Source organism: Ailuropoda melanoleuca, chromosome 5 (genome assembly GCF_002007445.2).
Source record: "Ailuropoda melanoleuca isolate Jingjing chromosome 5, ASM200744v2, whole genome shotgun sequence".
NCBI classification, from domain to species: Eukaryota; Metazoa; Chordata; class Mammalia; order Carnivora; family Ursidae; genus Ailuropoda; species Ailuropoda melanoleuca.
In genome coordinates, this window is record NC_048222.1 from 38,444,855 (window position 1) to 38,466,032 (window position 21,178).

Here is a 21,178-nt window from a genome sequence, read left to right on the forward strand (position 1 = left end):
TGACCACTCACAGAGCACGGGCTTCAAGTTGTTCCATTTAATCCTCCCGACTGGGCTGGGAGGATGGACGGAGTTACTGTTGACTCTCTGTTTTACAGACAAAGAAACAGACTCGTGGCGCTCCCGTGACTTGCCCAACGTTACCCTTTTAGTAAGAGCAGCAGGTCTGAGCACAGGTCTTCCGTTGGCTTCGATGCAACACAGTGGAGTGCCCTACTGGCAGGCTGTGTCTAGACTCACACGGAGGCCAAAAGTGAGTGAGGATCTGCCTTGGACGGCCCATGCTTCCTGCCAGTACGGCGATGGACTCCTCGAACTGCATGCTGCCCAGCCAGTCCCGTGGGACACCAGCGTCCCCTTCTGCGAAGCGTTTGAACAGGTCCCTGGCTTCTGAACCTGGCGGATCTTCAGAATCACCAGGCAGTCTTTAAATACACGGTGTCCTGAGCTACCCCAGACGTAGTGAAGCAGAATCCCAGAGACGATGGGAACCAGTCGGCTGTGTTTTGAAATCTCCACAGGTGCCCGGTGACCTGGTGCTCGGATAAAAGCACTGTGGCCTCGTCAGTGCACGTAGCGGTGGGCTGAGCGAAGCACAGGGAGAAACTGCTATTACCTAGTGAATTGGTGACAGAGTCAGGCGTGGACGACGGGTCTCCTGCCTTTCTAGTCTCTTTTCCGCAGGACGGCCCTGATGCTCTGAAGAGGTCATGGGGACGTCCAGCCTTATCGGTGGTCCAGAAAGATCAGAGTAGGGTAGGAGTTTTAAGGTTATCTATCCAACCCAGCGGTTCCCCAATTTCTGTTGGCCCAACTGCATTGGAGTCCCAGGAGTTGTGTGTTACAACACAGCCTTCTGGCCTCACTCTGCACCTACTGTGCCAGCGACTGTACAAATATCCCTGGTGATTCTGCCATCAGCCCTGTGTGGAAGCCACTGATACAGCCTTCCCATTTTACAGCCAATAAAACTGAGGCCCAGAGAGAAGCGATTTGCCTAGAATGACCTGGCCTATCAGGCAAGTTTCCTGGCTCAGTGTACAGCTCCTTCCACCAGCCCTCACTCATCAGAAAGTCAGTCCATCTGTGCATGGGTGCAGGTGGTGGGCCAATAGCAGCAAGAGGGGCCGTTGTGTTGAAAGAGCTGCCTCAGGTTTCCTTCCGCTGATTATCGATGCTGCTTCTCCCTTCTCTTCCCCTGCTCATCCTAACGTGATCAATTACTCACAGGAATGAATTACGCACACAGCCTACAGTCTATTAGGTAATCGGTGATGCGCAGGCTCAGGGAGCCAACAGGCAAGGCGGGCTGTCTGGAGCAAAGGCCAGCAGAAGGGACAGCGTGGGCGCAGTGAGAGGAGGAGTCTCTAAACAGATAAAGCTCCAACCCTCTGGCAATGGATGAGCCGTCTGGGCCCCCAGAGATGGACTCGCAGGCCAAACTTGAAAACACATGTTTGGAACAACTGGCACTCTGCCTGGGGCTGCAGCTCCGCGGGCCGACCACCAACCACCTTCCCCAGCTCCCACGGTCCCGAACCCCCAGGAGGCCTAGCTCCCATCCGGGGATGCTGTTAACACAGAGGAGGGCCGGGGGACCTGAAACTGCATTTCTCACAAACTCTTGGATAATACCAGCACTGCTGGTCAGAAAAGCAAGGCCCTAGCAAGCAGTGTGGGCAGAACTGATTGGTCAGCCAACTTGTTCATATTAGGTTGTCCCAGTCAGCTCCTTCTGCATTTGCTGCATCCTCTGCGTGCAACAGCGTCCTTCCCTTCTGGAACCTGCCTAGAAAACTCTTCCCCATGCATATTTTGGTTCAGGCATGCCTGTTCTCTAAAAGTCTTCCTTGACCCCCTCTGGCCCCAACTTAGAGCAGACGATACTTTCACCGTGCCCCGATCACTCTCCATTATGGCAATACTTAACTCTTGTGTGAACAGTTTGCCCACTTGTCACTCAATGGCCTGGGAACTCCGTAAAAACTGTACCAACTCTTTCGTTTCTCCATGGCCCAGCCTGATAGCGCTCTGCTAGCCACTGGGCACCAGAGGGCCTGGGAACTTTACAGAGATCCCTAAAAAAGTTTGAGACCTGAAAACAAAATTATTGGATCAAAACACAAAGGAAAAACTTTGCAATAGAAATTAATAAAATTTTAATGAAACGTCTCCAAAACAAAATATTACATCAACCACATTAATGGTTTCATTTAGTATTCATAAAAATTCATAAAAATTTCATTGTATTTGAAAACGATGGGCAGGTTAGGTTTTCTCACTTTGCAAGAATTCTTGAATACCCTCATAACTGCTGAGAAATCAAAGCCAGGCATAGATCGAATGAATTACGTGCAGCCGAATCATTTCAAAAGCGAAGTTATAAAAATAATCTTTATTTTTCTTTACAGAAAAAAAATACGCTTAATATGGAATATGGGTGAATTGCAATATGTGTGATGTGTGTGAGTTGGAGCTTCCAGAGCAAGTGTGTCTAGGTCTTAGAAAGTCTGAAAACAATCTGGAAGACTGGCCTGGGGGAAGCATGCGATAGATTTCTCCCAAATGAGTGGATAAATAAATGGCAACCCAAAGTGATTCTGAAAAGTGTATAGGTGGGAGGAAGGGAAGAAAAACAGGGCAGAGAAATATATAAAACATAAGCCAAAGTTTTAAGACAACAACAAAGGAAGTCCTTGTTAGCAAGAAACCCCAGCCCCGACTGGAGGACGGAGGCAGGCGATATCGCCCCCTACTGGCTGGAGGAGTTGTCCACACACATTGGCTTCATTTATTGATCTGTCATTGTTGCTTCTCCAATGCCAAGAACATCAAAGCCCTTTGGATTTCCCTCAAAGAAAGAAGTCAGTGGTCCTGAGGTTCAGCTTCTGCCTCTCTCCGGGAAGGAGGCTTGAGGGGAGCTGTGTCAGACATCCTGACATGTATCCAAACCCATCTTGAACCTATTTCTACCTTCCTCCCAAACCTCCTCTTGGTTAACGTGTTCCATATGTTTCTTTCCCTGATGGAAAATAGGCTTTGCTTTTATTGTAAAGGACAGCATTGAAAAGTCTGGGGGACAGGGCTTTGTTCTAAGACAAACAAGATTTGGGGAGTTCTTCTAAGGGAGCAATCAGAGATAAACAGGAAGAATTATATCCAAGATGTTCACTGCAGCATTATTTATAATAATGAAAGAGCGGAAACAGAATAAGTGGCCAACAACAAGGGGATCTGCCCACACAATAGAAGGTTACACAGCCATTAAAAGTCACGTTTTTTCAGATCACTTTATTTTTTTTTAAATATTTTATTTATTTATTTATTTATTTATTTATTTATTTATTTATTTGAGAGAGAGTGAGCGATCACAGAGGAAGAGGGAGAAGCCGACTCTCCTCGGAGCAGAGAGCCTGACACCGGGCTCGATCCCAGGACCCGCAGATCATGACCTGAGCCAAGTTCGACGCTTAACCGACTGAGCCACCGGCGCCCCTGAAGATTATTTTATAGAAGTATCCAACCTTTGGTGAGCCCTTCGGAGGCTCCAGGCCGCATTGTCTGTGCTTTACAGGTCTTACAACAGCCCCGAGAACAAAGTACACTGCTTGCATTATCTCCGTGTGACATGCAGGGAAACTGAGGCCCAGGCAAACCAAGGTTGCGCCGCTAGGCTGGGCATTGCACTGGCACCCCAGGGCTGCACCGTGACGTGATGGGCTGCAGGATGCTGCCTCCCTCTCACACAGATTCACGGGCCGTGGAGGCAAAGCTGTGAGTCCCTCCCTGGATCTTCAGCCAGCTGTCACAAAGGAGGGCAGATCGGGCTGCAAGCAGAGGCGTGGTGGGGACTTGGCCAGGCAGCTCTCACAAGGAGTGCTGACAGAGGTGGAAAGATCCCAAGTGAAATCCTGGAGATGGCAGCATGGGGGGGGGATAGTTTAGCTAACACGGACAGGGTAGGGACGGCTAGCACGTCAGGTGCAGTGTAACCGCGCACTGGACACCAACAAATACAGCACGGGAGACTGGGCTGAAGCCCTGCATGTGCACCAAAGCAGGGACAGTAGTCGTCGAAGCTGCTAGCATTGGTGAGCCCGTCCGCACACCGTGCTGAGTGCTTCTCTGGGGCTCTCGTTAAACCCTGAGGACCACTACCTGTCTTTGAGCTATCATCATGCCCATTTCACAGGTGAGAGAACTGAGATCTGGCAAGATTTGAGTCATTTGCCTGCAATTTCGACCAGTAAGCGATAGTGCTGGAGTTGAAGTGTGTGGTGCCGAGGCCACGTGCTTGACCACTGTGCCACCTCTCCCCTCCCGTGGGGCAGGGGGCCTGCCACGCACGGGGATAGGAGTCCACGTTCGCCCCCCAGCAGCCCATGCTGCTTGCTGTTCCATCAGCTACAGCTGGCCTCCCTTGCTGTTCATGGAACCATACTACAGGCAAATGAGGGCAAAGCCTCCTGGGTTATGAGAACCCCCAGGAAGCCCAGCTTCTGGCAACACAAGAGAGGGGAGAGCAGACAGATCCCTCCACATTTGGGGAAAACCACCAAATGGTTTCTGGTTCCTCAAGCTAATGCTGTGTGAAGTCCAAGGGGAATCTGAAACAAAGGAACACCACAGGCCCACCCCAGAAGTCCTGGGCCCCTCCTCAGCCCCAAGGGGCCGGCTCCTCACTGGGTAGCCTCCAGCCCTAGGGCCTCAGCTGCTTCCTCCAAGAGCCCCCACTTCCTACCAGACCCCTGGGCTCTGAGCTTGCTTCCCAAGCCTGCAGCAGAAGGGCCCAGCCCTCCCACACCCCAAAGGCAAGCTCCTCTCAGACTCTTTTAATGCTCTGTGTTCACCGTCCACAATAGCAAACATGGGGATTTTTCTGGGTTTCCCTTTCATGGTCTAACTCCCTTCCTGAAGAGGTAAATGGAGGTCTCTGTGGATTCTGGCTACTGTATGCCTGGAGGTCGGACTCTCCCGAAAGCCGGGTGATCCACCCTACCCACCTCCCTGGGGTAACGGTCTCCATGGAACAGACAGTCCTTGGGGGCCAATCTAGCGCCAGCACCCCACTCCCCCACAAGCACACCCCCCAGCAGACCCACAGGAGCAGGCTCTGGAGACACGCTGTCTGGAGACACCCCCTTTCCTAGCCACAGGCCCCTGCCCCAAAGCCACTAGTCTGCCCTCGGGGCTTCGCCACAGGGCCTGCCCCCGAGACCAGCGCCCGGAGGGAGAGCCTGTCCTCGGCCTCTGCAGGGCATTTGGCGGTGAGGAGTAGGACCAGGCAGCCGGGCCCTCCTCTACCGGAGAGATCCAGCCCGAAGATGGAGAGAAGAAAGAGGAAGAAAAGCCGTGAGACTGGGAGGAGAGCCACAGGCATGACTCCACAGTTCCTGATTCTAGTTCCTCCCAAGCGGGGCTGCAGTTTTCACCCCCAGGTTTTGTGAAATACAGCCGTATCCTTTCCACAAGGTCATCATTTTGCTAGGACTACTGCAACCTGCCACCCCGGACCCACTCACAATCGCCATACGGGTGGCCACGCCTGATTAATCCTTCATCTCATGCTTCTGAGACTTAAATAGCTCCCTGCTACATACAGGATCAAGTCCAAGTTCCCAAACACAGCGTTCAAGTTCACTGTCTACCCCCTGCAGCCTTCTCACTCCCCATTTCAGATTCTGTGTCTTAGCTGGACAGCACTGCTCTTGGCTTCCCCCTGCATGCTTTAGCTCATTCTGTTCCCTTCGCCTGGCGTTCCCTATGTTTGCATCACTGCCTTGCTAACTTGGACTCTAACTTCCCAGGCTGGGTAGAGGGGGCTCTTCCTCTGGGCTCCCCTGTGTCCTGGCCTCGCTCAGCCTATCAAAACTCAGACCAGCCTGTGTGGTAACTGGCTGCTTTCTTGTCTTTCCACGGCACCGTGGGCTCTACGAGGGCCAAGATCACAACTTCTTCTCTGCTCCCCTGTGCTGTGTTCCGCGCAAATTACCCCATCCTTCCAAAGATTGAGTTCCAAGAGAACGTTCATGTCCCCTGTCCCAATTTTACAGAGGATGAAACTGAAGCTCAGAGAGGTTCATAGAGACCCCGGGTCACAGAGCTAGGCCTGAATTAGAAGCAGGATTCTGCTTCAAACCCTGTGCCCTTCCCACTACACCCACCATTGATCAAACCGCTCTGGCCCTCCTCCGTGTTGACGCCATGATGAGTTTCTTTAATCGTGTGTATCCCATTTGGGGCCATCCACTCTTCTGAGCTCCCAGAAGACTTCCAACATGCACCCTGGGATCAAAATTTGGAATTAGGCTCCCATGCTTCACTGACACCCTCACAGGGGTGGGTTTCTCACCTTGATGCCCTTGTGTGTGCTGGTCCTTCTGCCCAGGTTCCCCACGAGGATCTTGCTCCTTATCCCCACTCCTTCATCAAGTGTCCCCTCCTATTGGAAGCTTTCCACAGCCTTCCTGAGCTTGGTGCTCATTGCCTCCTTGCCTCGAGCCCATTGAACTTTTCCATTTCTCTGAGACAATCCCTGGCTACCCAGCAGAGCTCGGTCCCTACCCATTTGCTCATGTCTGTCTCCTAATAGACGGTGATCACTATGTTATTCAGATTCTAGCCAAGAACCTGGTTTGTAACAGGTGCTTAATTGAAGTGTGTCCTGAGGAAGAGGCAGGGAAAGGATGATGTTTGCAAAGCATTTCACATTGAGAAAGCCCTCTAGCCCCACGATGGGGGAACAAGACTTAACCCCATCTGATTTCTCTACGGCTTCTAACAAAGAGCTGGGAACACGGTAAAGAATCAGCTAGCATTTTCAGACCAAATTCTACATACCACAACTTTCTTCTGCATTTGTGCTGATATTTACAAAGCATTTTTGCAAGCATTGACTTACTTCATTTTCATAATAATCATTAGGGTGCTTGTCCTCTAATCTTTTTTATTATTATTATTTTATATCGAGGAGGCACTAGAATCAGCCCCTGATCCCAGGCCTTACCTGGTGGCAGCCTATCCCAGAGCACAGACCCCTATCTGAAGTCAGAACCCTGCAGCCTTGACACATCCACGTACGTCAAGGGCATGCTTAACCACTCTTGGTCCATGCACAGCATGGTTACGGGATGCTTATGGATACAGGGAAACCTTAGCCAATAAATGGCTGTGCTCCCAATATCAGTGGCCCAGAGCAGATAGTTCAACCACCCTCAGCCTTGTCATTTCGTTCAGTAGCTCCGTCCCCTCCCAAGCCTCCCACCACAGAGAAGGTCCCATGGCTTCCCAGTTCCTGTGAACGAGGGTGGAGTGTCAGCGCCTCTCAGATGTCAGCTGACAGGCAGAGCCAGCACCACATCCCTTGTGGCCTCACTTCTTAATTAGGCCTCCACGGTGTTACTCAGCTGTCCCCTTGGCTCCTCCGGTTTCTAGGAGCATAGCCACGCCACCGAGCCACCCTGATCAGTAACGCAGGACCACTGCCCCTGAGGTCTTTGGAGCAAAGACCTGCCAGAGGGATGAAGATGGCATTCCCAGAAGTGCCTGCCATTGCCAGGTCAACCTAGGTCTTGAGCTGGACCCCTCCCCCAGCTCAAGTCCAGCTTTCCCCCTGCCCCCCACTGAGCAACAAACAGCAATGAGCAACAAACAGCAATGTCCAAAGCATCCAACCACGCCCAACCAACCCTCTCTCTCCAGCTTCCCCTTCGAACTTACTGTCCTCAGAGCTGCCTTCCCAGATGGGGAAGGTGTCACATGACAGAGCTCAGAGGTGGCCACACACCGGGAGCTTCCAGATCTCCCTCGCCACAGAGGCCAACCTTCGGTCAACTGCCTCTTCTCTCAAGAGAGACACCAGAATGGCCGCCAGCAGAGGGAGAGGGACTGGCCAGTTGAGACCTGAGTTGGAAGCCTGGCTCTGCCATCAAATTGCTGTGTTTGTTTGGTCAAGTGGCCCCATTCCTCTGGGCTTCAGGTGGCTCTCCTCCCGGGGAGGGTGGTGGCTTCCTTGAGCTCTCCATTTCCTCTTTCCTTCCAGGCCTCTCGATAACCAGAAACTACAGTTCTGCGGCAGGGATAAAGTTTAGGGCACTGACAGTAAAGGTTCCTCCCTTTCTGCAAAAATAACAAACCCACAATAAAAATAGCAGTATTTCTATTTAGTAACTGCTCACTCTGTGCAAGGCAGCACTCTAGGTGTGTTTCCTTGCACAATCTCATCTCATCTTCACAGAAACACTGACAGGTGCATGTTCCTGTGGCTCCCATTTTAAAGATGGAAAACAAATTCTCCAAAAAATTCTGTGTTTTGTCTGTGGACACACAGCTGGAAATGGAGACAAGCTAGATCTGAAACGGGGCAATTTATCTGCAGAAGAAAGACACGTTAGAACTGCATTCTTTTCTTTCTTTTTTTTTTTTTTAAGATTTTATTTACTTATTTGACAGAGATAGAGACAGCCAGCGAGAGAGGGAACACAAGGGGGGAGTGGGAGAGGAAGAAGCAGGCTCATAGCAGAGGAGCCTGATGTGGGGCTCGATCCCAGAACGCCGGGATTGCGCCCTGAGCCGAAGGCAGACACTTAACGACTGAGCCACCCAGGCGCCCCTGAACTCCATTCTTTTCTGCATTGGTCTGACCAGCTCAGCTTTTCCTTCTCCATAGAGCATTTATAAAATTCAATCGCATCCTTGGGCACAAAGGAGAAATTTTTTTGAATTTTAGATTAGAGATTTTATAGGTCACAATCTCTTACTGTAATTCAAAATTTTCAAGTAAAAAAAATGTGGCTGAAAATATTCTTAACTATTTGGGAGTTAATAAACACAGTTCTAGATAACCCATGGATCAAAAGAAATATTAAAATGAAAATTAGGTGTGCCCGGGTGGCTCAGTCGGTTAGCGTCCAACTCTTGGTTTCAGCTCAGGTCATGATCTCACGGTCCTGGGATTGAGCCCTGCGTTGGGCTCCAGGCTCAATGGGGAGTCTGCGTGGGATTCTCTCCCTCCCTTCCCCTCTACTCCTCTTCCATGTGTGCGCGTGCGCTCTCTCTCTCATAAATAAATAAATAAATTTTTTTTTAAAAAAAGAAAATTAAAAACCATCTAGAAACAGATGAAAAGGGGAACATTTTATTTCAAAACCTATGGGATCCCAAAAAAAGCTCAGCTAAGGGGGAAGTTATGGCCCAAAACGTCTTCTTATTAAAGAAGTCTTAAAGACTAAAAATAAAGGAGCTGCATACACATCATAAAGAATTAGAAAAAAAATCAGCAAACAAAAAAAGAAAGTACAAAATGGGAATTGATTAGTAGCTGAAATTAATAACACAGAAAATAAGAGAAAGGGGTACAAAACACACGGAACAGGTGCTTTGAAAGTAGAGTTGGCGGGCGAGGCCAGTGGTATCTCGGCACAGGCGGGGCCCCCCGCTCCATGAGCACCCCCCTTGTGCCCAGTCCACGGGTCGGCAGCTGGCTCCTGGCACTTGGGGTCCGCCCCTTGGCCAGGTGGCTTCCTCCTACCTGGCCAGAGCATGGCATCGTCTGGCGGTTTGACTGCCCACCCGAGACTCGTTGGACTGGAGTCGGGAGCATTTCCTCCCAGAAATAAAGCTCCTCCGTCTGGGCTTATTAGGCAAACGAGTCAGTTTTGTGTTTTCAGCAATGAAAGCTGCTGCGGTTTTGTTTTCTCTCTGTTGCCAGGAGTCAAGAGGAAGTCTGTGGTTAGACATCTTCGGGTGGAGACGTACACAAACACAGCAGCTAGAAATGAGCTCCTCACATTCAGCTCGCCCTGCCCGGTGGAAGGAGGCTAATGAGACTGAACTCATGGAGCAGGGGGAGGTGGGGAGAGACACGGAGGAACGCTCAGACCTGCAGCAGCACTCACCCCTCCTCTCGTCCCCGGCCGGCCTCGGCTTCCCATTCTGACAGTGGAATCCTGCGGATCCATGTTCTCTTCCAAGGATGAGGTAACCCAGTTTGCCTTCACTTGGTCCAGAGGCTGAATTTAGAGATCCCCGTGAGTTGGGTGCTGGTCTCAGGAGAGCTCTCCATAGCAGAGCTGTGGCAGATGCTTCTGGCTGCCAGCACTGTGGGTCCCAGCCTCTCCCTCTTTTCCATTACAACCCAGGACTTGTTCCATGGGGCAGTGCACCCCGCCACAAGGGCTCACACCTCCAGCCTCCCGTGTCATCCAGAGGCTGTCCATTTGACTGCAGTTCTGGCCAATGAGCTATTGCCTTTCCAAGAAGACTTTCCCTTTCCTAATATAGGTGCCATTCCTCCTCCATCTCCATTCTTTGTCCTGCCTGGGACTTGAATGCAAGCCTGGAGGTGCGGCACCCATTTTGGGGTGTATAAGGTAGAGCAGAACCAGAAAGAGTCCAGGCCCTCAACGGTGTAATGACATCACCTTCTGCCCTGCCCTGCGCTGCCCACCCCCATGGGATCCTTCTGTCAAGGGAGAAATAAAGCTTCAGCTGTTAAAACCACTTGGCGGTTCTGTCACTGCCGGTGAATGTATTCCTAAACAAGACCATTAGTTTTTGTAGGATTTTCAAGATATTTTCACCCCATCTTCTTATTGGGTCCTCACAGAAATTCTGCAAAGTGGATAAGTGTCTTTCTCCCCATTTTCAAATGATGAAATGGGCTCCATGGATATGATGAAATGAGTCAGATGGAGTCAGGGTTCAAACTCCAGGACACTGTGCCCCGGTCCATTGCTTTCCCCCAAAAAATTCCTTCTTGTCTATAAGCAGTTCAGGGCTATCTTCGCCCTCACTATGCCTCACCCCACACACAGAAAGCAGAAGTGCCTTAGGACCCAAGGAGCATGTGGCCTGAGTTTGGTCCCACCTGCTAGTGCCAGGAGTTGACACACTCTCTTATTTGAAAATCCATCACTTCCAATCAAAGGATCTGGGTTCAAGTCTTGGATTTCCCACTTAACTTGCTATGTGCTCCTAGGCGGGCAAAATCTCTGAAAATCTCCCTGCCCATCTATACCATGAGAATGGCAGCCCTTCTCCACCAGAGGCTATGATCATAAATTCTGAGATCTATGATGATATATGACATACGACAATAAACTCGGAGATAGGAATCTCTAAGCAGTCAGGATGTCAGGGAGAACACTTTGTGCGTGATAAAACACTGATGTCCTTATTAAGGAGCTGTTATCGTGATGACTTTGGTCTGTCTCCAGGCTGTGACTCCTCCCTCAGCTCAGCCCCCTTTGTGGTTGATGTGTAAATTACAGATCTGTTTCACATGCCTTCGTGACCACTGGTCACCATTTGTCAACCTCCTGGGAGCTGAGAACGTTGATCTCGTGAGCATGCTCCCTTAAGAAAGGATAATGTTAGTGTTACAATACCCACGTGCTCATTAAGTGAGGCTATTTTATTTCATAAGTTTTTCACCTTCTTAGTGACCAAAATGTATCCATTCATCCACCTTCCAAAAAAAAAAAAAAAGGGGACTCTATGCTGGAGACTCTCAGGGTTGAATGGGACTTAAAAACCATCTGGTCCATCCTGCCCTCCCACACCAAGCCCCGCCCATTCAGGTGGCATCTCATCTTCATGCCCCATCCCCCCAAAATCCCTGATGGGCATCTCATCTCTACTGCTCACCTTAGAGACAAGAAGCTGGCTGCCTCCTGGGGCAGTCCATTTCTCCTGTGAACATTGTCTGTTAGAATACTCTTCCCCCAACAGACACTCCTTGGCAGCCACAAGGATGTGTTCTTGGCAAACCTCTAATACTGTGCACACTTGACTGTGTAGGATGGTGACTGGCAGAGTCAGTGGGGGATGAGGCAGCCCACGTGAGGTGTTACCAAACAGGAAGTGCCATCTGTGCGGCATGATGACAGGCAGGGAAAGCGTCAATCAGCCGCCCTGGGTGGCTCCGGAGACAGCTTTTTCCCTCATCACATTAAAGAACTCAAGAATAGCAATTACTCAGTTAATTCTGATGCTCTGAGCGTTTGCTGGGACAGGCCAGGCGATGCGGCAGTGACAACATGGAAATCTCAGGGGCTTCATGTAATGGCAGTTGACTTCTTGCTCATAGAAGGGGCAGTGGGAGGTGGGAGCGCCCCCCCCCCCTGGTTTTGCCTGCCCTCTGGAACACAGGGCGTCCAAAGTCACTATGGCAGAAAGGGAAGGAGGAGGCACACCAACTCTTAATTGCCTTGCTCCCAGCCTTGGTCAGCATGGGCTGCGGGCCCCAACCTACCTGCAGGGGAGGTGGGGAAGTGTAGGGGAGGGGTGAGTGGAATGTGTGGCAGGTGCTGCCTCTCTGGCCCGCCTCCCCTTAATACATCTCAGGGTATGCCATGAAAGAAATGAGAGTCAACCCTGGGAAGAAAAGGTGCCCAGGGCAATGGAAATGAGCCACATAGGTGAGGGAGGCCTTTTGGGGAAGGGCCTCTGCCTACTGCTGGTCACTCAAAGTGGCCATGACGTGGCAGTCTAGTGGGATCTGTATGCCTGGGTGGCCAGGCTCTTCCACCCACGGTGACCATGTGCTAATGCACCGAGGACAAGCTTGGCATGTAGAGTGCTCCCAGCTGCCCCATCATCCCTCCCATCGCAATGTTTCCACATGCACCCCCTCCGAAACCGTGGTCCTGGCCTGCTATGCTTCTCCTCGGCCAGCTGCCATAAGAGCTCCATCTTGGCCATCCTGGGTCCGGGGAGGATCGTAGGGGACTGACAAGGCTGGAGAGACCCGAGAAATGGGTGAGCATGCTGGCTGGCTCAATCAGTCCTGGAGCCCCCCCGCTTTGTAGGGAGGCATGTGGGTCAGCAGTAAAGGGGAAAGAGAACTGAAGAAGAATGAAGAGGGGGACGAGAAGGAGGGACAAGAAGACGACAACACGGTTGTTAAGTCCATGCGTGTCACAGAGATGAAGGAAGTCGAGAGCAATGGCGACTGGATGCTGGGAGGGTCCGGGGCGCCTTGGGAGAGTGAAAGTTTCTAGAGAAGATTTGAAGCACTAGATAAGGAGATAGAGAAGTAAGCAGGGACCTCATCCTTTTTCGTGTCTCTGAGACATGTGCAGGAAGCCTGAAAACCCTCTTCTTTTGCTTGCCGGATTGTGCCTCTTTGTATGTGACTTCGTGTAGAAACTGGGTCACGAGGAATCCCCACATTTACTCGGGTTACGTGAATAAAAAATCAAAGTGGACCGAGTGGCATATTCCAAAGGCAAGTAAGGCAATTGCATAGAAGTCGAGAGGGGACTGTAATTGTTCAGAAATATATGCATATGCTTTGGTGATGCCAGAGGATGGGGAGAGTGTTGAAGACAAGCCAGGAGCTGCTCCCCTCCACCCCCCACCCCTGCCGCTGTGTCAGAGAGCCTGGCAGGTTGTCAGCACCCCCTTCCCTGAAGAAGGGTCCCAGGCCTGAACTCCATCTGCTGGATGAAACCCCCCATTGTACCTGCACTTGCAGAGGCTATGGTGACATTAGCTTTGCTGGCTGCCACCTCCCTCTGTTGACTCATAGGAGACTTCCTGTCAACTTAAAACCCAGCATCTTTCACTTGTGCTGTTAACGCAGGTATCCCACATCCTGTGTGTGTCTGGTGGGTATTCTGAACCCCAGTGCAAGCAAAGGTCTCCATTGCCCTTCACCTTGGTATGCGTTCATTTGGGCCCAAGGTTCCTTCAGCCCCGTTGAAGCCCTTTTCAAATCCTGCCCCTCACCTCCGCTGACATGGCCACCTTTCCCGCTTTGCCACATGCCGCTGGGTGACGAGGCGGTTCAGGGCCAGGGGTGAATCAGTGCCTCACGCTCTGGAGTCAGACCTATGTGGGTTCCAAATCTTATTACATCAATGGCTGTGGGAACTTGGGCAGGCCACTCACCCTCTCCTGGTCTGTAAAAGGGGTAATTAATACAGTCTATCTTACAGGGACGCCATGAGTCATAATTCCATTCTAGTTATTGGTAAGTGTTGAACAGGAGGCGGCCATAGACGGGGTCCCTTGGCCTACCCCATCCAGGCTGCTCAACGAGGCTCATGGACCTAGGTTCCTCCATTGCACTTACGCACGGGGATATATCGTGGGGAAGAGGGCCAATAGTTCATGAATTTTCAAAATAAGACTTATGATTTCTGAGATGTTTCCTGTCTACCGCTAGCACAGGATCCTCAACCCTGCAGGTCCAAAGTCACCCTCTCCCCTTTGAAAGCCACCCTACTAGACAAAAGAGGCCCAAAAGGCTATTCAGATTCACAGAGACCAAATGGCGCTTCCCGGCCCCCTCAGCACTCCAAGGAAGAAGTCCAGCCACCTCAGGCTTCAAGAGCTGCCCCTTCCCCTGGGGTGCATGGCTGCCCCACACGACCTTCTCCCCAGTTCCTGGAGCTCTCCCGGGGCTCAGGAGGAACCGCCCCAGCAGCCGGCCCGCTCCCTGCCACAATCGAGGGTCTAAATTGTGGCTAGTCTGACCTTGATCTTCGGCCCCACTCCTGGGCTGGCAAGGCAGGAAAAAAAGCACAGGACTTGGAGAAAGACATTCCAGATTTCAAATTCCACTCTCTTTTGCCAGCTACCAGTCTCAGGCAATCTCCCACCCCTCTCCGAGCAGACCTGCCGAGCTGCAACTCGGGACCGTTAGCAGGACCGTCCTCACTGGTGGTTGGAGAAGTGACAGGGCAGGACTGGCTCCTCCTGTGTCCTCACCCACCCTCCCCCACCACCCCCCACTCTGCCTCAATTCCTCCAAAATGTCAGATTCTCTTTCCTTCTAAATTTTTGCCCACAGGGCACAGCATAATGAGAAATGAAAATAGCCAGCCATCAGGAGACCTGACTTGGAGTCCACCCAACTCACACATGATCGCCAGGTCACTTACATGAACTGTGCCTCGGTTTCCCTTTCCTTATGACAAGGGGACTGAGTTACAGATCGATGACGTCAGCCTCCAGGTCTCATGCCTGCTGGGTGCCAGTCACATCACAAATGCTGCGTGTTGACGTGAATCCAGCAGCTCAGGGAGGCGTTATTCCGTGAGAGGGACCGGGCACAGCACCAGGAGCACGGGCTGTACCAAAGGCAGCTTGATCTCATCCCCCTGCTCTCCCTTCGGCCACTTTAGAATCTAACACAAGTGACTCAATGTCCCCGTGCCTCAGTTTCCCCTCCGCGACTAGGGTGGTTATGAAAATTAAATCAGATCCTTCACACAGGGGCTTCCCCCAGGTCCTAGCACATGAGAAGACCAGCATGAGGGGTTCTCCCAGAGAATGTGAGGTGTCAGAAACCTGCATAAGGTCCCCAGTGCAGGACCATGCAGCTCCAAGACCGTGCCCCAGTCCTTTGCAGAACGCTGTCTGTATGTGACTTTGGAGGGCCTTCCAAGAGCATCTCTGGAGTCGACCCTGGAGTTGGTAGGCTGACAGCCTGGTGCCTAGGAGGAAAGGATGTCAAGGGAGAGGCATGAGGCTCTGATGAGCTAAAGCTTCTTCCCACACATAGCAGACCACCAAGACCCCAGCAGGGTGGGGACCCATAGAGAACACACACACACACACACACACACACACACACACACACACACACACTGCAGGAGCATTTCCTCAGCTCCATCCGCAACAGGGCTCCATCCCAGGGCCAGAGCTGCTGCAAACAGAACTTTGAATCAAGAATCCCATCCACACACCTGCCTGGGTCCTGGCCTCTGTGGGGTGCTGTGATGGACACACGGAAGAATGCTCTCCAATGTCATGTACATTGAGCATTTGTTATGTGCCCGGCTCTATATAAGGCACTGTGACTTTAGAGACAAATAACCCAGGGTCACCAGATTCACGTAGGAGACTTGCTCATGTCCCAGCACAGAATATGGACCGAAAGATGAGTCCAAGAAACTCTTAGCAGTATAGGGGACATAAGCTGAGTCTTAGAGTCCTAAAGCGTCATCATCATGGGGACAGGGTGGGGAACAGGCTTTCCAGACAGGAGGAACAAGTTCAGTTCTGCGTGGAGGTAAGAGATACCCTGGCCCACCTGGAGCTGGGTGGCAGGGAGGGCAGTGATGAGAGACAAGGCTAGGGACTTAAGCTAAAAGTTTTGGTCTTATCTTATGTCAATGGACAGACACTGAAGAGTGCTAATAAGGAGCATATGGAAAGAGAGTTTTGAATCAGATACCTGGGAAGACTTCCTGGAGGTGATGGCTTTTGAGGAGGTCCTTAAGCAATAGCCAGAACTTTAAGAAGTAGAGACAGAAAGGAAAGACTTCCAGGGAGAAGAGAGTGAGTGGGCCAGGGCATTGAATAGCAGGCATGGGATCATCTGGAAAACAGCCAGGCCAGCAAGAGATAGTGGGGAGATGTCCCAAGAGATGGAATGAGGCTGCATGGAGGGGCCCCAAAGGTCAGGGAAGGGAGAGAGCACTTTGGGCTGGTAAGGGTCAGAGGAAGCCTTACAAAGAGAATGAATCAATGAATCAATCAATCAATCCATGAGTAGGCATTGATTTGAACCACTGAGTTTAATAGGTTTGCGTGAGCACAGGTGCCACACCCAGACAGGCCGCCTCTGCCCACCCCTACCCCATGGCCCCTGCTTCTGCCTTCCCCACACCTTCACCAAACCTACCCATCAGGATCCCACCTCTTTGGAACCCCAAGAGGAACCTCTGAATTAATCTTTTAAGCTAATCAAAACCCTAGATTCCATACAACCTGAGTCCTTAATGTTCTATCTGAGAACACTGAAGCCCAGAGAGAGGAAGTGACTTATCCAAGTTCACACAGTGATACTTTCTAGTGTCAGAGCCAGAACTAGCGTTGGGAATCCCAAGTACCCTTCCTCTTTAACATCAGCCATCAGGGGTTCAAGGACTTCTCCAACCCAAAGACGTGTCTTGTATCATAGAAACTTTTTTCTTAGAGGTGAATCTCTTCATGAGGACACAAAGGAATGAATCTAGGATAGCGATGCTTTAAGCGACGTGACAGTTCTGGAGAAATGCCAGGATACTGCAGTACCACAGGTAGACCAGGTGGGTAGCCAACCTCCTTCCCCAGATTTGAAGCTGGCCTGAGCCTTAAGCACAGAGCAAGGAGGCGCGAAGAGCTAAGAATTTCACCTGCTGGGTTTCGGTTTCCATAGAAACCTCGTGGGAAAGGCAATATGAACCCCATCTTGCAGAAACTGCAGTTTCAAGAGGCCAAGAGGTGGCCCAAGGCACCGAGGTGACAGCAACAGGGTCTGCTCTGCAGCCACTCCCCCCCTGGCAAGAGGACACAGTCCCAGCTGGCTCGCCCATCGCTGACTCTCCCTTTGGGATCTGGCAAGCTCCCAGGGCACATGTGTCCTTCGCCAGGTCAGTAACAGCCCATCAGAAAGCCCCTGTTTAATAAACCATGCATGCTAAATTATTGAAGGCGTAGGAAAGTGCCATGAAGATTCAGGTCAACAGGAGTAGGGAGGAGGTGGACGATAAAGGAATATTAATCGAATGTCCACGAGCTAGACATCCTCTTGGTTTTTACAGCAACCTCACACTAAGCCATGTCCTCTCGTTTTACAGGGGAAGAAAACTGAGACTCAGAGGGGTGTACTGACTGCCAGGGACAAACAGCGACTGAGTGGAGTCCAGCTGAGGTCGGCTGACTCGGTGGCACTGCGTTGTCCCCAGAGCAGTCAGAATGGAGGGGCCGGACCAGGAGGAGCTGAGGGGATGGAGGGAAGGCAGGAGGAGCAAAGGCAGGGTCAGCCGAGGGGGTGGAGGGGTTGAGCCAGGGAGAAGCCAAAGGGCTGAGGTGGTGGGACTGGTGAGTCTGATTCTTAGCAGTGCCTCAGTTTCCCTCACGAGATTCACTTTCCTCCCGACAATTTTTACCAACCCTACTGTGGCATGAGGCTGATTCTCAGAGGCAGGGAAGCTGGTAGCAAAGGAGAAAGTGAGCGACCTCTCTTCTCCCTGTATCCATCTCAGGGCTTAGGGCTTTAACATATAGATGTCGAGGGTTACAATTTAGCACCAACCAAGGAAGGTATTTAATAACGACATCATAGGAGGCCTCCCGTCTTCAGCATTCCTCTAGCAAACCTTCCCTGCTCCACCTGGGAACTCCTTAAAGAGTAGTTTTGCTCTCTGAAGCCTTCCTGCAGAAGAAGGCCCTGCGAGGGATTGGAGAGGCATGGGCCCCCCCTGCCTGAGAGCCCCCGCCTCCTTGGGTCCTCCCCCCCTTTGTGAGGCTTTATGCCCACCCCCTCTCTGGGCTTTGATTCTGCTATCTGCGACATGAGCGCGAAGAGAACATGGATGATTTCTAAGAATGCCCCCCCACTCTTGCTTTACCTATCCACCGGGAAAAGCAGGTGCATGGAGTCAACAGTAAATCAAGTCAATCTAATGAAGAACGCCAGCTTCGTTGCAAACTGCTGAGACAACTCAGACAAATGACTTCACCTCTGAATTTCCCTTTCTTCTTCTTGACATTGGGGTTAGAATATGACCTGCTTCGTGGGACTTCCAGAATCCCTGGGATAGATGGCATTCTCCACCCCTCCCTGTACCCACGGCCTTGGCCTGTGACTTTGCAATTCTTCTCACAACAAAGACAAGGAGTCTATCCCCCTCTTTGATTCACAGTGGGACCATGTCGTCTTTTGGCTAATGGTGTAATGTAAGGCATGTGGAGGCTTAGGAGAGCACTCGAGTGATGGGTCTCCTTGCTTTTGCACCCCACCGTCGCCATGAGAAGATGCCTGAGCTAACCTGGTAGAGGATGAGAAGCCTGCGGAGTGGAGTCGAGTTGCCCCAGTCGTCCCAGAGGAGCCCAGCCAAGATCACCCAACAGCTGACTTATCCCACACCTTTACAGAGCTCAGCCGAGGCCAGAAGGAGCTCCCGGCTGACTCCGTATGTTAAGAATCTACATTGTTTTAAGCTTCTTGTTTTCAGCCACTGTGTTTGGGATGGCTTGTTACGCACTAGTGGCAATCCATAGCTGACGGCCATCACAAGGTAGCACGAGATCCGTGCAATCCGTGCGATCGGTGCCCAGTGCATGTTTCTTCCCTCCGTCTTCCCACTCAGCCCCATCCCTTCAGACGCGCACATAATTCTCACCGAGAGAGCTGGGAGATGGCAATCGTGGTCTCGCTGGATGCTAAGCTTCAGTCTCATTGTTACTCCCGCCTCAGATTGATTACAGACGCTGACTGCTCAATTTTGATTAAATACTAAATCATAAGCTGCTTACAGAATGCCTGCAAAAAGCTGACATTTATGAAGTCCAATAAACTACTTGTAAGAACAGGAGTGCTAGATTGGGAGAAAAAAAATAAAATCTTCATCCAAACAAACATCGGTTGACAGCAGACAGATGGTCAGAATCCCTTACTTGTAAACTAGAAAAATTAAGATTTGGCAAGGGTTGTCTGAAAATAACTAGCAAACATCAAAGTTTCCCCTTTCTATGCTGGTGTTTTTCTGGGCCCGACTTCAATATTTGCACAGGCTACTGCACGGAAAAGGTGTTGCAGGCCTCCGCGTCGCTGGCAAGGGAAGGCTAAGACATACCAGCAACGATTTATAGGAAGCGAGGTTGCCAGCATCCCAAAGAGTGAGCGCTTAACAGCCAGCAACTGCACATTCCCATAAATCCCCAGAACTCAGCAGCGGGCCTTCCCTTAGTCTGCTGAGGTGGGAGGGAGAGGGAAGGCAGGATTTTCTAACTCGATTTTCCACTCGGATCAGCTTTCACAGGGGTGACTCTGAGTTAATCTTATGGGGCCTTCAGCGATCTTAATAGAAATGGAATCCAGCTCTCCTCACCTTTGTTAAATCAAGGAATGCGGGTGCTAAGAGGGGCTTTGGCTCAGGCCCAAACAAGGCCCACAGGTACAGGAGAAATGCAGGCTTTGGCTGCCCTGGTTCTCATTTTTTCCTGGCCTCTCCACGACCTCCAAAGGGCTCAGAGAGTGAGCGTGTGTGCCGGGAGGGGGGCTTGCGTGCTCCTTTGGCTGTGCACAAGGATCAGCATAGTTCCAAAGATGGCTCTTGAGCCGCCCCTTGATGACACTGTCCCTGTGCCTCGGCTACAAGGCTGGCCCACAAGCACGTGACCTCATGCATCGCAGAATTCGGGGCCCCTGCAAGGAGAGCAGTATGCCGTGGTGGCAAGATTGTAGACATCGGGCCCGGGAACCAGACCCCCAGCCCTCTCTGACTCTTGCTGGCTTCATGGGCGAGATCTTCAGTCATGCTGAGCCTCAGCCTCTCCACCCTCCAGCTAGGGGAAACCACATGTACTTTGCAGGGTTACGGAAGGGTGATGCGGACAAGACAAGAAAGAGACAAGCTCAGAAGCAGATCACGGCACTGTATGGTGAGTGCAATGATGAAGTTATGCCCGGGGCATTATAGGAGCGTAGAGAACACCTGGTCCTCCAGGAAATGATGCCTGAGCTGTCTTCAAGGTTGAATAAGAGTTAACCAGCAGAAAAGGATAGGAAAGAACATTCCAGAAAAAGAAGACCGGTGAGAAAATTATGGCCAATTGGCTTCTGTTTGAACCCTCCAGTGATGGGTGTTCGGTGGGTATTCTGTTTGAACCCCTTCAGTAACTCACAAGACTACCAAAGACCCCATTCTAGATGAGAAAGCTCAGGCTGTTGGAAAATCCTTTCTTATAGAGAGTCTTTCTGTGGCTTCCACTTATTGGCCTTATTCCCGACACGGTCTATACTGAAGGCAGCTCTGTGTCTTTACCTCTTCAGGTAATAGGGTCCAGCCCTATCAGGCCTCGCTTGTGCATCAGAGAGTGGAGCCCGTACCATGCTTTCCTTACTGGTATCACGGCCCACTGTTCCAGGAGAACAGGGGTCAGAGTCCCAGAGATGCTCGGTGGACCCAGCTGCAGAATGAGTGACCTTGGGATTGGAGCCGAATGTTCGGGGAGAGGGCCCAGCTCAGGGTGGAGGGTCTAGGCTCAGCTTGGCTTCCGCGGGCCCAACACAACCACAGTCTGAAGCCCCAAATGGAAAACAGAGTACATGTCTTCTAGCGGTCGGAGGCAAAGAGGAAGGGAGGCCGTGAGGGAAGGCGGCTCGCCCTGACCCTTCAGGTCCAGCTCCCAGCTGGGCTTTGAGGGGACCCCAGGCAGTCACCCCTCAGGGAGCTGT

At 51.4% G+C, this 21,178-nt stretch overlaps 2 protein-coding genes across 20 annotated transcripts in view; one reads left to right on the top strand and one right to left on the bottom strand.

Annotated features, from left to right (window-relative positions):
* Positions 1–9,478: 9,478 nt before the first annotated feature.
* Positions 9,479–21,178, top strand: part of LOC105240312 — a 17,781-nt gene continuing 6,081 nt past the window's right edge. For 4 of the 18 annotated variants that reach the window (XR_004625535.1, XR_004625534.1, XR_004625539.1 and 1 more), the window contains exons 1-4: positions 9,479–9,978; positions 16,931–17,042; positions 17,153–17,366; positions 20,314–21,178. The exon at positions 20,314–21,178 is cut by the window's right edge and continues 297 nt beyond it. Coding sequence is in view for 2 of the 18 variants with exons in the window: in XM_034660753.1 (XP_034516644.1) it covers positions 17,009–17,042; positions 17,192–17,366 (209 nt within the window). In the remaining 16 variants the exon portion in view is untranslated. Of the gene's footprint in view, positions 9,979–16,930; positions 17,043–17,152; positions 17,367–17,573; positions 17,841–18,364; positions 19,453–20,313 lie in introns of those variants that run through there. The other 14 variants (XR_004625538.1, XR_004625540.1, XR_004625546.1 and 11 more) reach the window with 13 other exon arrangements.
* The window catches only part of LOC105240315, a 53,820-nt gene continuing 47,729 nt past the window's right edge, over positions 15,088–21,178 (bottom strand). For both annotated transcript variants that reach the window (XM_034660752.1, XM_034660751.1), the window contains exon 5: positions 15,088–15,443. In XM_034660752.1, coding sequence (XP_034516643.1) covers positions 15,100–15,443 — 344 coding nt within the window. In that variant the 3' untranslated portion in view covers positions 15,088–15,099. The remainder of the gene's footprint in view (positions 15,444–21,178) is intronic.